We start from the raw sequence: 17,500 nt of genomic DNA, 5'->3' as shown, positions 1-17,500 counted from the left end.
GAAATGTCTACAGCTAATAACTATTTCATATCTTTAATTCAGTAGCTTATCTCCATCACGGGACGTAATGAAAACGTAAGAAAACAAGTGAGATTATGTAGTGGAAGAGTTGAAGCTTTCTTTAAGATGCTCTATTTCAATACAGGGACCTTATTATTTTCCATTGGAGACCATATGCAGTTGAGTAATAAAATATCACCTTTCTTATACAGGTTTTTGATGGATAGTTTATGGTTTCCATATCTCGTTTTAAAATCGATCCTTGTTGTATATATGTAAAAACAAATGTCAGACTCTAATAGTTCACCACTTATTAATGCCTGGGACCATTGAAGAATAATAACAAGAAAATGGCAAATAAGAGTGGAATAGGCAGAATTTATGACTCAATAAGTATTTGTTAACACTTGACTTGAAGACGGCCATGTTGTAATCAGTTGGCATATTGGAAGTATTGTATATGGAAAGGGACAGATCCCGGTAATTAGAGAAACAAAGTCAATAAGATTGAAAATAATATTTATTAATGGAAAAGGTTAGAATCGAACCCAGTATTCAAAAGAATACATATTGCAATTTAGATGCGATCCTAGGAATATGGAGCATTGTCTACTATGTTAGAAATAACGATACAACTAGAGGTTAGGGTTAGAACAACGGAAATCAATTTAAGAATGTATCATTGTGTTGCCAAAAAACGTATCAGAGACATATGTATGTAAATCCACGTGAGGAGACAATCACTTGGTTGAGCATGTTTCTGACGTCACAAAGAAAGATAGTTTACAATAGATAAGTTAGAGTCAGTCAGCATATATATATAGCAACAATGACAATTAGTAAAAACCTGAAGAGAGTGCTCAATACTATTCCAGAGCAAATATATATATTTTTTATTACTGTTTTATTTGTTTAGTTACATATGTTTTGAATACCAAATCGTATCAACGATCAGATAACTTCATGAGACTTTACAGAAATAATAATTATGATTCTATTATTATCATAATTATTATTTCTGTAAAGTCTCATGAAGTTATCTTATCGTTGATACGATTCGGTATTCAAAACACGTGTAACTAAACAGATAAAACAGTAATAAAAAATATATATATTTGCTCTGGAATAGTATTGAGCACTCTCTTCAGGTTTTTACTAATTATCATTGTTGCTATATATATATATATATATATATATATATATATATATGCTGACTGACTCTAACTTATCTGTAAACGGTAATAAAAGATATATATATATATAACATAAATAGTACTTTTATTTATCTCATGTCCATTATTATCATGATTGTTAAGTTTAGTGTAATTCATATCTATATTAACTTCTGTATTAAAACAGTCATATAGATTTATCACAATAAGAGTTAATAATAATAATATTAGTAATAGTTAATATTTGTTGCTAACTTTAATATCATTAGGATGATTATTCGTATAAGTTATGATAATTGAAATAATCAAATTTAAAATTTTATTAGTTGGTAGTTCATATTATATAATGTATTATAATTCGTATAAAATTTGCATTCTTTTAAAAAACATTGGCTTTGTTAAAAAATGTTGATTCTACTGCACTGCAGACTACTATCTTAAAATTATCTTCAAATCCTTGGAATTACTTGATTTTATAAATCTATATCCCATCTAGTCGTAATAAAGAGAATGATATGCTCTGAAATATCTTCCTCACTATTACACTTTTGCTCCAAAAAAATTATACTTTTTAATGTTAACTTATATTTAATTTATTTAATACCATCTTTTACACTTCATCTCATTAAGTTAGTTTTATCAACATAGTATTCTAAATTTCTTTATATCCATACATTTAAGCCCTAATTGTTTATCTACATCCTCGTCCCTTTCTCCTATAAACAACACTCACTTCTCCCATGTACAAAAAATGTTCAAGTCCCTCTCTTTATTTTCCCCCATTCCCTCTCTTCCCCTATAAGCCAGCCCATCCCCTATAGCTATACCTCTCCCACAAAACTTGACCGCTACAGTCGAACTACTTACTGAAGAATGACAAGCATTTTTCACTATAACGGCTAATGGAAGCGAGGAGCCTAGCATTGAAGAGAAGTTGGTGCTGACTTTCTGTGTTTATTCCTGTTTTCCTTGACAATTTATATAATTTCAATGTTTAACAGATTTTGGTTTTAAAAAAATGGTGACCACTTAGGATTAATTCCTTTCAAATCTTCACCAGCATCTTTTTCCAACTGTTTTTAAACTCCAAAACAGATATATACATTTTTTGATTCATGACATTTACAAAGGACAATATCACATCTTGGAGTCAATCAGTCTGGTTTGGAATTTTTCTTTTTTTCTTTTTCCCCTCTTTCTTGTTTGTTTATATGTCCTGATAAATTTTACACAAACATTTCTAAAATATTATGTTACACAAATACTATATGCAAACAATATTTTGCAAGCATAAATATACATTTTATGACCACCATCATAAAATTCAGTTTCAGAAAGTGCTAAAACCAGCAGATTCTAGCTCTGTGCTATATATATAATCTGCTAACCAGTTTCTGTCCTCTGACGAGAAGAACATTACATTCTTTGAAACTCTGTAGAATAAGGATATTTCGTCGTCCCTCTTTTCTGTTGGAGGTATTCTGTCAGAAAAATAAATTTGTAAATTTCTGATTTACAGTTTTTTTAATACTTATGGTATATATATATACATATATATATATATATATATATATATATATATATATATATATATATATATATATATATATAAGAGAAAGAAAATTAAGACTGTAAATTGAACTTCACAATCAAAATTTATTGTTCGACTGAATACTCCAAAAACAATTTACAAAGTCCTTATTCCGCATATGATGTAATATACTGTTTTGTTTTTAAATCCCCGAAACAGTGTTTCATGGTAAACAACTGATGATCCCTTAAAAAATAAAAAAATTGGTATTATAGCAAATTCGAGAGAGTTGATGCAGTGATTGCAGGTGATTAAATGACTTACTGACTAGATGTTTTTTTTGTTTGTTTTTTTTTTAAACGAATGATAAAAAGTAAATTTTTGTATGGTTTCAAATGTTAAAAACTTCAAAGACTATATATATATATATATATATATATATATATATATATATATATATATATATATATATATATAAGAGAAAGAAAATTAAGACTGTAAATTGAACTTTACAATCAAAATTTATTGTTCGACTGAATACTTCAAAAACAATTTACAAAGTCCTTATTCCGCAGAGTTTTAAAGACTGCTAAATTATCCATATATAAATACTGGTATTTATATTAGATTGAAGTTTACCATTGCGTATATCAGGTAAACACTACATGCTTTTGATATCATCTCTCTCTCTCTCTCTCTCTCTCTCTCTCTATATATATATATATATATATATATATATATATATATATATATATATATATATATATACCGTGCTACTCTGCACTGATGATTCCCGAATAGAGAAAACACTATTGTTAATAATTATTATAGAAAATAATTATATTAGTCCTTTAAGAAACTGGTTTCTTATCGTTGAACACTTTCAGTGGAAATGAAAAGTCGGTCAATTTAGCTCTTATGCACAGATCATCATATAATGATTAGATTTACTCTGACAGACGTTAAAAAGCATTTAAAAAATAAATGTTCAAAATTCAACAGTATTTCTCGTAGTTAACGGTAGCCGAATGGATTAGGTTCTTGCTAATGAAGCGATAGATGGCTTCTATTGCCGGGTTCGAATCAATTGACTGGTGTTAATCATGAGACCCTGTACTGATGATTCCCAAAAGGATGAAATACTAGTGTCTGTAGGTGTTTAATAATTATTCTAGTATATATATATATATATATATATATATATATATATATATATATATATATACTACGATAATACTTGTCCCAGGATGGATAAAATGAATTCCCCTGAGCAGACCAGTATTGCACCACGTTTCACTTCCTTTGAAGATTAAAATCAAAATATAATGCAACTAAAATTTATGTCTAGAACCCTGATTCAAATTTTGATTAAAATCCATTCATCTTTGTCGAATGCTACGAATCAAGTTTAATGCAAATCTATAATATCTGAATTTTCAAATGGGAGTTTTTGTCCATATAATATTATGCACCCTGAGATATTTTAAAATACTAGAAACTGAAATGTAACCGATGTTTAATAATTATTGCTAAAATTTCACAAAAATCGGAAGTATCTGAATTTTAAGAAAGGACTTCCTCCTCTCTTAATACCCTTTACATAAAACTAAATTAAACTAAATATAGTCTGCATTATCAAATATTACGCTTCTGTTTCAAACTTTATAATGATTGGCTAATAAGTTTAAGTGTGAATCCTATGCATAGAAATTTATAAACATAAACATACTTAGGACTATGACAACAGAATATTCTTTTCATTGTTTATACTCTCGAGTTTATATCCGACACAGTTAGACACAGTTAATCAACCGAGAACCACATCACTCTACATAAAAACATGTAAGATATCAATGGATATAAACATGAGAGTCAAAACAATTAAAAGAATATGCAGTTGTCCTGGCCCTACTCATGGCCCAGTAGATTAACCCAATTGTTTCCTTTGTTTTCCAGCTCCCCTGTATTGACTGCTGTGAGACAGAGCCATGTGGACATAACAAAGTTCTTGCTAGAAAAGGGTGCCGATCCATACATAGAAGACAACTTTGGTAAGTTGACCGCAAGGATTTATCTTTAATATCTCTGAATATAACCAACTATATACAGTAGGACCTCGAGATACGGCATTAAAAATGAGTACCAAAATATAGAACAGTATATAATACACATGTATATAATCAAATAAAAATATCATTAATACCGTAAGGCGGGGCAAATACCATAACCAGGGGGAAGCAAAACATTGTATTCCACATTGTAACCTGAAAAAACTGTATTCTAGCGCTACCATATACCGGGGTGTTCAATAAAATACAATGCAAACATTACAATGCAATACAATACAATACAATGCAATACAATACAATACAATGCAATGCAATGCAATACAATACAATACAATACAATGCAATACAATACAATACAATACAATACAATGCAATGCAATACAATGCAAACAATACAATACAATACAATGTAATACAATATCAGTGCAATACAATGCAATACAATACAATGAAATACAACACAATACAATGCAATACAATATCAATGCAATACAATGCAATACAATACAATACAACACAATATAATGCACCAAAAAGCAATACAATGCAAACAATACAGTGCAATACAATACAATGCAATACAATACAATACAATGCAATACAACACAACACAATACAATGCAATACTATGCAATACATTGCAATACAATGCAATGCAATACAATACAATGAAATACAATACAATGCAATGCAATACAATGCAATGCAATACAATACTATGCAATACAATACAATGCAATGCAATATAATACAATACAATACAATGCAATACAATACAATGCAATACAATACAAAAAATACAATACAATACAATGCTATAAAATACAATACAATGCAATACAATGCAATGCAATACAATGCAATGCAATACAATGCAGTACAATACAATACAATGCAATACAATACAATTTAATGCAATGCAATGATATTCCATGCAATACAATACAATACAATGCAATACAATATAATGCAATACAATACAACACAATACAATACAATGCAATACATTGCAATACAATACAATGTAATACAATACAATGCAATGCAATACAATACCACGCAAACAATAAAATACAATGCAATGCAATACAATACCATGCAAACAATAAAATGCAATGCAATACAATACAATGCAATGCAATACAATGCAATGCAATACAATACAATACAATGCAATACAATACAATACAATACCATACAATGCAATACAATACAATGCAATACAATACCATACAATTCAATACAATACAATGCAATACAATACAATGCAATACAATACAAAACAATACAATGCAATACAATACAATACAATGCTATAAAATACAATACAATGCAATACAATACAATGCAATGCAATACAATGCAATACAATTTAATGCAATGCAATTCCATACAATGCAATACAATGCAATGCAATACAATACAATACAATGCAATACAATACAATACAATACAATGCAATACTATAAAATACAATACAATGCAATACAATACAATGGAATACAATGCAATGCAATACAATGCAATGTAATAAAATTTAATGCAATGCAATGCAATTCCATACAATACAATGCAATACAATGCAATACAATACAATACAATACAATTTAATGCAATACGGTGCAATACAATACAATACAATGCAATACAACACAATGCAATACTATAAAATACAATACAATGCAATACAATACAATGGAATACAATACAATGCAATGCAATACAATGCAATGCAATAAAATTTAATGCAATGCAATGCAATTCCATACAATACAATGGAATACAATGCAATACAATACAATGCAATACAATACAATACAATACAATGCAATACAATACAATGCAATACAATACAATACAATTTAATGCAGTACGGTGCAATACAATACAATTCAATACAATACAATGTAATACAATACAATACAATGCAATACAATACAATTTAATGCAATGCAATACTATACAATACAATGCAATACAATACAATACAATGCAATGTAATGCAATACAATACAATACAATGCAATGCAATACAATGCAATACAATACAATACAATACAATACAATGCAATACAATAAAATGCAATACAATTCAATGCAATACAATACAATGCAATACAATACAATACAATGCAATACAATACAATACAATGCAATACAATACAATGCAATACAATATCCAGTTAGAAGGAACACAGACCTATACACGCGAGATTGCAGTCTCTCAATACACATCATCTCTAGATTTGTAGTCAAGCAGAGCAGGTGATTTCTTCAATGTTTTTCTAGTCGGGTTTTAAAGGTATTGAGTGACTTCAGATACCATTTCTCCCTCCAACTGGTTCCACACATTCACTAGACGATTGATGGATGGCACCCCCTCTCTTTCGACGGAACACCAGAGTTGAAAGATCCAGTTGCTTCAGTCACTCCTCGTAGGACAGATCATGCTGATCTGAGACCAATTTTGTAGCCCTCTTCTGCACCGATTCTATGGTTCCAATGTCACGCATATATCGAGGTGACTATACTGATGTATATTATAGAGAGACAGGAACATAACACTCTCCGTGTATGTAAACGGACGCCAACCAACTTATTCAAACACAAGGAATGCCTACGGGTCCTATTATCTTATTTCAAAGAAAGCATCTTGAGACAGTCTACGTTGAATTCTTCATACAGATATTTGAAGACTTGAATGGCATCCTCTCTCATGCGACGGAACACCAGAGTTGGAAGATCCAGTTGCTTTAGTAGCTTCTTGTAAGACAGATCATGCAGATCTGAGACCAATTTCGTAGCCTTCTTCTGCACGGTTTCTATGATTCCAATGTCACACAGATATTGCAGTGACCATACTGGTGTGGGATATTCAGATCTTATTACAGAGTTACAGGAACATAATACGGTCCATGTATGTAAACGAACGATGACATATGCCAACCAACGTGTTAGCCGCAGCTGTTGTTTTAAGACTATGAATCTGGAAACACAGACATGAAGCCAAGTTTACCCCTAGAACGTTTCTTTTCTTTTTTTTTATTCAATTTTCACCCCAAACAAGGCACAGTGCCACTTTGAAGTATGATGCTACTATCGGGTACATAAGTTGCAGGGATATTATGAAGGGAGATGAGCAGCAAGATGTCTGTTCACATTACACTTGAACTTCGGCATGTCAGTACAGTTGGGAAAGCAAAATCCCAGAAGGGAGTTCCAAAGTCTAGCAGTTCTGGGGAAGAAACTATTGGAGTAGAAAGCTTTCTTCAACTTAGGGATCTCTACTGTGTAGGGGTGGGATTTAGCTGCTTGTCGGGGGTATTTACGTTGAGGAGGTATAAGAGCTTGTAGTTCGTCAGAGCATTTACCATTAAAATACTTGGAGAACAGGCAGAGGGATGCAACATTTCGTCGATGGGACAGAGGCTGACGCTTAGATGACAATTCATAACCTATCAGGTTGGTGACTCTCTTTTGAACCCTGTCCAGGAGTGAGAGATTTTGTTGGAATTGCAGGCAGTCACTGTTTGAGTCAATCTTGGTGTAAATTTTAGTGTCATCTGCATAGATTTTAATGCCACAGTTAACAGCTTTTGTAATATCGTTTACGAAAATCACAAACAGAAGTGGCTCCAAGATTGAACTGTGAGGAATTCTACCGATCACATCTACCCAAGAAGATTTAGATTCATTCAGTACAACTCGTTGCTATCTATCGAGTGTAGGAAGGACCGAACATGTATACATGAAGGAATATTCTTGAAGGTGTTTATATTCAATGTTCAAAAATGCTATATAAAAAATTGAAACTTAAAAGGAACGAAAGGATAAAAGTGAAAACCAAAAAACAAAAAACAAAACAAAAAAAAACCCGGCAGTATTCGCCCATGATTAGATTAACTAACTTCCTCCAAAAAGAAGTTATATATACAACATGAAATTCACGAGCAGTCTCTAGTCGCACGTAGATCCCGACTAAGGGAGATAATGATGTTAGTGGTTTGCAATTCTTGTAGGGAGGTATTGATGTCCTCAATCATACAGCGACTAGAATTCCCAAATGGTCACCCATCTAGTACTGACTAGGCTCAACGTTGCTTTATTTCAGTGATCTACCATAATTTTACCATATCTCTACAATTATATAAATGCAACTTTGTCTGTGTGTGTGAGTTCCTTCCTTATAGACTCCGAAACGGCTGAACATATTTTCTTTAAAATCTACAGAACTTTAGTGTATGTCTGGGGGTGGTCTTAGTTAAGTTGTCTCCGAATACCTCGATAATTACTGATAATCGATAATCGAAATCGTTATTTTAATTTATCTATTATCAGTAAAGCCATTTTTTGCATGTCGTTGCTTAGTAACAATGATTGAACAATGGGCCGTGAAAATTCTACTGTGGGTAAGTTGATAACATGTTTGTTTTTTGTTTTTTTTGCATGACGTGGTCTTTAGGTTCAAACTGCACACGTAAATTTCTTAATTTTTTTTCATTAACTGCAAAGAATTTTATAAGACTTGCAAATTTACGTATTTTTTAGCAGTGCAAAAGTAAATTATGTTTCTGTTTTTGGACATATATTGAACAAGCAACTGATCTTGAAGAAATTGCAAAACAGTCTACACACATGTTTAGTGAAAATGTGATTCAACAGTTTCTTATGTGTCTGTTTAACAAAACATAGGCCCCCAACAACCAAGCACAAGTAGTATGCCCGACGACATAAGATGAGGAGTTTTTCGACAGAGTTGACTAATTATAAAACTATACAGCAACAACCACATAAATTCTTACAACGAACAGATAGTCGATGTTGATCCTGTGGTTTCTTTCGCATACGGTTCAAGAAATCATGCCCCCCTACCAAAAAAAAAAATCTCGCCGAAGTAGTTGGTTTTGAGCTGGAAGAATAGCTGCTAAGGGAACAAATCAGAGAAATTGGATTGTTACTGGCACGTTGCATCCACCGTGTCAGGGTTACGTTAATCAGTAAGGTGTCAATTAGTGTTGAGATGATTAATCGGAATCGGGAATTAGAAAAATCGGAAGATCTGGGGGTATTGGAATCGGTATCTGAATCGGAAAAATTGGTGCCTATTTTCTGATGCCAAAACGATTCTTTTAATTGTCTTTTTTATTTGATTTTATTTAAACCAAAATCTTCCATTGCTGGTTATAACGATAGAATAATAAATATTTATTGATTTTAAATTACCAGCAAATTAAAAATCGATAGATCATCCTCCACAAATGTATTTTGACGTTTAGGAAAATATCTGCACATTTAACATGTGTTTTTATGAAACTCGGGGAAAATAACAATCTTATAGTTAAATAATTAGAGATTTATAAAGAATTGGAATCAGAATCGGTAATTGTATCGGAATCAGGAATGTAGCACGGAATCAGTAATTGCATCGGAATCGGGGAAAATATTGGAATCATCCCATCACTAGTGTCAATATACCAAAATTTACTAAAATAATTTTAGGATTACCAAAAAAAAAAAAAATAAATAAATAAATTTTGGAATTACAAAAGAGACAGATCAAAATTAGCATAAAAAAAGGCATCAAAGCAACCCCCCCCCCCCCGACGAAGGCCGGGTAATACTGCTAGTACAAGTATAAAAGTGAAAAATGCATTTAAAATTAAATTCAATCTGCCAAAATGCTGTTTCTGAATTTTTGAGATGAGATTTAATAATTCATATTACTTGGATTATTCGGACTACAGTTCTCATCTAGAGTGTTATTCTCACAACGTTTCGGTCGATGTAACCTTTGATCCTTTTCAGGTGTATCATGAATGTCAAACTCGGGAATCTGCACAGAATTTTAAATGGAACCCATTATTTAATCCACGGCGGTAGCATGCTCTCACTCAATCAGCCACGACCAGATAGAAGTCTTAAGTAATTCGCAATTGTATTCTTAGTATCGTCTGCACTGAGGATTGTATAACAGATAAAGTACTAAATAAAATTCAGTTCCAAGTGACACTTTTCTGGAGGTTGAAGGTTCAATCCACCAGTGCATGCAATACAAAGAATACAATAACGAATTACTTAAGAATTTTACCCAGTAATGTCTGGCAGAACAAAAGTATGCTACAATCAAGAGTTCCTTCGAAATTCCATACAAATTTCAAAGTTCAAGTGCAATGTAAACAAGTTCTTGATGAGCCGTTCCCCTTAAGTAATCTAATTTACCAAATTTACACTTCTAACGGTTACTATATGGTCCTTTTGACCATTGTACATTCTTTAATCCTTATCCTTGAGTGGCCGGTGCCCCTTGATAAGTGGTGATTCCCTTGCTAAAAAAAAAAAAAGAATTCCGAGTTTGACAGTAAGATTCCTGAATTCAACAAGATACGCATGAAAAAGATCTAAGGTTACAGTGTCTGAAACGTTGTCAGAATAACACTCAAGGTGAGAAAACCATTCCAAATAATCGAAATAATACAAATAAAAAAATATGATTTTTAAATTTAAGTGTGACAGACAGACATTTGAGCAGGAGTAGAGTGTAGTATCTAATCTCATTCTACATTTCATACTTTCTGTGATCGACCAATGAAAGAGAAATCCTTCTAGACTGAGGAAATTTTAACTTTTATTCCGATCTAGAGTTCCTCCTTGTGAGGAGCTGGATTCTCCCCACATTAAAACCCAAACCTTGTGTCATATTCTGCTTTCTTGGGAAGCCACGTAAATAGAAACAGATGGACAGAGCCTCATGTCAGGATGAAAGGACGAACAGAAAAGAAAAAAAAAAAATGTCTGCAAATTATCCGATTCTCTTTTAATACCATTATTCCATTCATCGCAGAAATAATTACATTTGCAATTGATTTTTCACTTTTATCGATTTCGTTTTGTTTTTGTACATTAATCAACCCCATCATACCCTACGATCACATGGTGCAGCGGAACGTTACCCCTTAATTATGCTCACATAACTGCCTGATTACTTTTATCTCTGTATATTGTTTCAATTTCATTATCTCTTTATGTAACGTTTCTATTTAGTGATGCCAGAACGCATTTTCTTATCGAATCCGTATCAGTTTGTTATGAAGCTGGAGGGTAAATCAGGATATTATTGTGTCAGCTGACTTATCAAAGTTTTTTTTTTTATTTTACTGATGGCTCACTACTTATTAGGGCACAGAAACTACTCGAGGATAAGGGTTAAAGGGGTTGTCAGTTGGACGTTGATCACAATCACAAGAGGATTGACAACAATAAATGGAATGGGTTTAAGAGGAATTAATTGCCCAAGGGAACGGCCCATCCTGCTGTCTACAGTTGGAAAACAGTATCTTGTTCCACAGACAAGATGTTTTAAATATTATAGGGTAAGCTGATCTTCTCATTCCAAGAATAAATGGACTCACCCAGAGATAATAAATACAGTTACAACTAAACTTTATGTTAGCAATTCATGGGGCAGTTATTGCCCTAGAATCATGACGCATACTTCTGTAACATATTTTTGTTAATACTTTTCGTTCAATATACCGCTATATTGGTTTTGGTTATTATTGATCGGCAAGGCTACAATACTGCCGACGAGTGAGACAAGACTAACATTGCTGCAACTTGAGGAAAGAAACTTTGTTCATGAAAGTTCTGATTGGTTTATGGCACAGAGAGAAGAGAGACAATTTATTTGCTGTGGTTGTAGCTAGACGAGTTCTTGCTGTGAATGTTCTACAGGGGTGGATTAGGGATTCGAGCTCAGTCGAGCACTTGATGTGAACATAACGATACAGCAGAGAGAGGCTAGCAACATTTCTCCTGTGTGAAAGGGGCTGCAGGGACGAGAAGAGATCATCTCGGACTAAATTGCAAAGTTGGGTTTGTACTTCAAGACAAGAAAGACGGCCCCAAGTGACATCTCCCAAAATGTTACAGGAGTATTCCATCTTATGGCGTATATGACTTTTATATAGATAATTGTGTCATGAGTGAAGAGTCTGGAGCAGTGGAATGATTCAACTATCTTTTTAGTGTCATTGGTAACAGATTTGACGTAAGTTGTATTATTTAGATTATCCAGACTACTGTTTTCATCTCATTCGCACACGTTTCAGCCGATGTAACTTCCGACCTTCTTCAGGCATATTTTATTGAACTCTGAAATCTTTCTGCAAAAACCCGTGGCATAAAGGATACAGAACTAGGTAAAATTCAGTTTTAAATGAAACTATTATTTTATCTTGAAGGTTCAATCCTTAGTGCAAGCAATGTTAAGAATACAATTTTATTTTATCGATTTTATTTTTATTGCGGACTATTATCCTCATCTTTTCTTAGTTGTTTCATGGGCCCCGTAGCGCAGTTGATAGAGACGTTGAATCTCTATGGTTCCAGGTAAGAATTGTCTGAAGATAGCGGTTTCAATCCTACCCAAAGCTGGTCAGAGGCTTACTTGGCCAAAACGCGGTGAGACGACAACAACTATGGAAGGCAGTGATTGCAGTGAATGCAGTCAGGAGATTCAGAGTTCCTATCCGTCGCGGTTACCACCTGACGAAGGCCAGAGGAATAGTTGGCTGAAACGTCATGAAACAACTAAGAAAAGGTGAGAATAATAGTCCGCAATAAAAATAAAATTGATAATACTCATCTCAATAAATTCCAATTCCAAAATAATATATACTAAGAATACAATTGTGATTTATTTGAAATTCCTATGCAATCATGGCTGACGGAACGAGAACATGCTGTTCTCAAAATTCTATACAAATTTCAGAGTTCTACAGAAAAATTCCTGAATTCGACAAGATACACCTGAAGAAGGTCGAAACGTTGTGGGAATAATACTCAAAGTGCTAAAAGTAAATGATAAAGTAGTTTTATTTTTAAATAAGAAAATCAAATTTTATCGCTAAACTACGAGCGACGATATCATTGCGCCATCTTGAAAACCGTCTGAAGAAACACCAAATAATTCAAACCTGTGAAGTTTTAGAAATCTTAATATGGAGAGTGGTTCATTAAAAAAAAACAACCTAAAATTCACTTTAAAATGATTTTCTTTTAAAAATAAAACTACTCGAACAATTTACGTGATTTTTGGTGCATGATATTTTCTTTCCTTCACGGGTACGTACATCATACGGATTATACTTTATTTTTGTTTTGGTATTATTATACAAACACCGTGACAGCGTTAGGGTTAGGGTTAGGATTAGGGTTAGGGTTAGGGTTAGGGTTTAGGGTTAGGTTTAGGGTTAGGGTTAGGTTTAGGGTTAGGGTTAGGGTTAGGGTTAGGGTTAGGGGTTAGGGTTGGGGTTAGGGGTAGGGTTAATTCGCTGTCACGGTGTTTGTATAGTTTTACCTTTGTTTTTTCATGCGGGGATAGGTGTTTGTTCAGATAGAGCCGACAGATCGAGTTTTTAATCTGTCGTTTTAAGGAAAAACAATATTACGTATTTAATTGGTATGTCGAAAATAGTAACATATCCCAAAATTACGAAAATTCATAGAGTAGAACAACTGCTATTCTGTTTTTAATATAAAAAAAAAAAAGTCTATCGCTATAGGGCTAAAATGTTGGTCGCCATTAAAATGTAATTAAACATTTGCGTTCAGAGTTATGTCCCCTGTGCATGAACTCTTTACCCTCTACTTTATAATATCTAGTAAAAAAGCGATTTTACCCAATTTTCCGTAAAAATTACTTTTAACTATAACTTTCTACGCATTGATTTTTCGTAATTCTTTGGATGTATTACTATATTCCACGTGACAATTAAGTACCTAATATTGTTTTCAGTTCAAACCGACACTCTTTAAAATCGATCTGTCGACTGTATTTTAAGAAGCCCTCGTGGAAAATTCTGGGCATGGGTCGATTTTAATTGTACTGCGTTTACTATTAATTATTCGTTATTTTTATTATTTGTTTCTGAGTTTCGATTGTTCATTATTTTCGACTTTTACTTATCAAGTATCCTTATACGTTCTATGATATCTTAACATCCTTGCGATCTTGTTCCCCACAACTGAAGAAATTTGACAATTTTAACAACAAATGTAATCAAAAATATATTATTAGTATTTATTATTAGTAGTGGTATTGAATGTAATACGATATGAGAACTGTTAATTACTAGCAAAAGTACCCATCGTTGACTGGGTTCAAAAAGAGCCTACAGAAAATAGACTCTGATTTATGAAAGTATGATAGGTTATGAAAAGAAACGGTTATAAAGAGATAACTTCGAATTTGGGGGTATCAAAACCAAAGCAAAATATAATGAAAGTAAAAATAAAATAGATAAACACCATAATTTATTATACCATACCTGTTCACACTGAAACACTTATCACAATATTCTGTGGATCTATATTAAAGAACTTGTTTAACTTTGTGACATTTTTCAATTCTATGGAGGTCAGGCGCGAACGAACACCCAATAATTTTATTCTACCATATTTCTTACAACTGAAACATAATTATCGAAGTGTACTTACGTAGATAGATATGAAAAGTCTTTATTAAAGTTTGTGCCTATTTCCATTCTATGGGGGCCAGGCGCGAACCCAAACCCCGCAATTTTATCATACCATCCCTATTTAAGTTAAAACATACTTATCAAAGTATTCTTATGTACATCTATATCAAAAACACTTGTAAACTTTTTTTTTTAATTTTAAAATTTTTTATTTCCATACTTTGTGGACCAGGCGCGAACGCAGACCCCACAATTTTAATGAATCATCATTATGCCAGATCAAACATACCCATTCCTGTATCTCGATACATCTTCTATCATTATATGTGATCAGTTTTCTATAATAGTCAACCATATAGGAGCCTATTTGTGACCAGACACACACAGAGACGTTCAGCTTTATATATATATATATATATATATATATATATATATATATATATATATATATATATATATATATATATAAGTAAACGTGTCTCTGTGTGTGTCTCTGTGTGTCTGTGTACATTTGCCTACGCAATAACTCTGTCAATTTTCAGTCTACAGACTCGAAATTTGTTTAACCTATATCTAAAATTTCAAGTGTTTGAACACAAAATTGGCGGAGGAGTTTGGTAGAGTTCTCAAAGGTCAAATTGTTGAACTTTGACCACTTAACAGCAAAATGTCTGGCCGAAACCCAATTAAAAAGATATATATATATATATATATATATATATATATATATATATATATATATATATATATATATAGTGATATTTACGACGAAAAATAAAAATAGGTTTAAGGCTCCCATAATTCGTACTTGAACAATCCGCAAGGTTAGAATATTGGAAAAATCCCCTGAAGATTAAAGGTTCAATCCTCAGTGTGGGCGACCGAAAAATACAATTGCGAATTACTTAGGCCCTCTATCCAGTCATAGCTGACAGAACAAGAGCATGCTACCCTCTTGAAGTAAATAAAGGGTTCCGTTCAAAATGCTGCCCAAATTCCCGAGTTCGACAGAAACATTCTCGAGTTCGACAAGCTACACATGAAGAAGGCCGGAGGTTATATCGACCGAAACGTTATGAAAATGACACTCAGAATGAGACCAGTAGTCCAAAAAATCCCAATTATACAAATATAATCAACTTCAAATAACCAAGCGCCGGTACTCCCTCTAGTCTTGGCGAACCGGAACTGCAACCCATGCTTTAACCCGGCTTGAGGGTGAGTTATAAAACCTCAGACACAGGAATTTTCTGCAAAAATCTATGTGTCATGTCTATTGGTTGTGCATAAGAATCTGGCTGATGGCCAGTATTGATTGTCACAATGATATTTTCGGTTGTCGGCCAACTTGATTGGTTCTTATTTAAATCCGGCTTCAGAGGAATTGGACATAATATTTCTGACGTAGAAATCATTTTCCTTGGGTAAAGCAAGCAAACAAACAAACAAACAAATAAACAAAAATAAATCGAAAAAACCAAAAACCAAACAGTAGCCAGTAAAATAAAATAACTTATCAATTCCGAATCACAAATTGAAAAACTTAAAATGTCTTATGATTCTCTCCGTTCTATAAGGAGTGGAGATCAATAGTGCTTATATATATATATATATATATATATATATATATATATATATATATATATATATATATATATATATATATATATATATATATGTATATGTATGTATATATATATGTATATATATATATATATATATATATATATATATATATATACAACGCATACCTATCACACACACACACACATATGTGTGTGTGTGCGCGTGCGCGCGCGTGTGCAACCCTTTTCCTCACACGGACTATTGTTCACGGTCACGGTGGATTACAAGTTAAATGTGATTTCCAACTGCGAGATCACAAATATAACAGTGTCTAGTCTCAAATCAAAATCTTTAATTCACTGGACGCTGGAACCATGCATATACCGTCAGATATAACTCAGATGTTCACAAAAATGCGCATACCCTAAATCCGTGTGTCAACACAATTTCCGCATCAACAGGTTTTCAGAGGTACTAAAACAGTACTTTCACTCTCCGGGACGGGTCTGAGGTTGGTCACCTAATCGGTGGTCGTGCTAGTGGTTTCTTCGCTCGCAAAAGCTTGCTAACGATCGATTGAAAACACTCTTCGTTGGAAAGGTTTCGTGAAAACTGAATCACCGTCAAAACACGAAAAAGGCAAAAAAACAATAGGATTAAAGATTGATAATTGTTTTCCTATAA

General features: G+C 32.7%; 1 protein-coding gene across 1 annotated transcript in view; it reads left to right on the top strand.

Annotated features, from left to right (window-relative positions):
• LOC145259858 (uncharacterized) overlaps nt 1–17,500 on the top strand; it is a 1,597,463-nt gene that overhangs the window by 1,216,954 nt on the left and 363,009 nt on the right. Inside the window, exon 8 of the mRNA XM_080117703.1 lies at nt 4,660–4,754. Coding sequence (XP_079973829.1) covers nt 4,660–4,754 — 95 coding nt within the window. The remainder of the gene's footprint in view (nt 1–4,659; nt 4,755–17,500) is intronic.

Source organism: Euprymna scolopes, chromosome 35 (assembly GCF_053919585.1).
Source record: "Euprymna scolopes isolate OS-2025 chromosome 35, ASM5391958v1, whole genome shotgun sequence".
In the NCBI taxonomy this organism is placed as follows: Eukaryota; Metazoa; Mollusca; class Cephalopoda; order Sepiida; family Sepiolidae; genus Euprymna; species Euprymna scolopes.
This window is presented reverse-complemented; position numbering and strand designations above follow the sequence as displayed.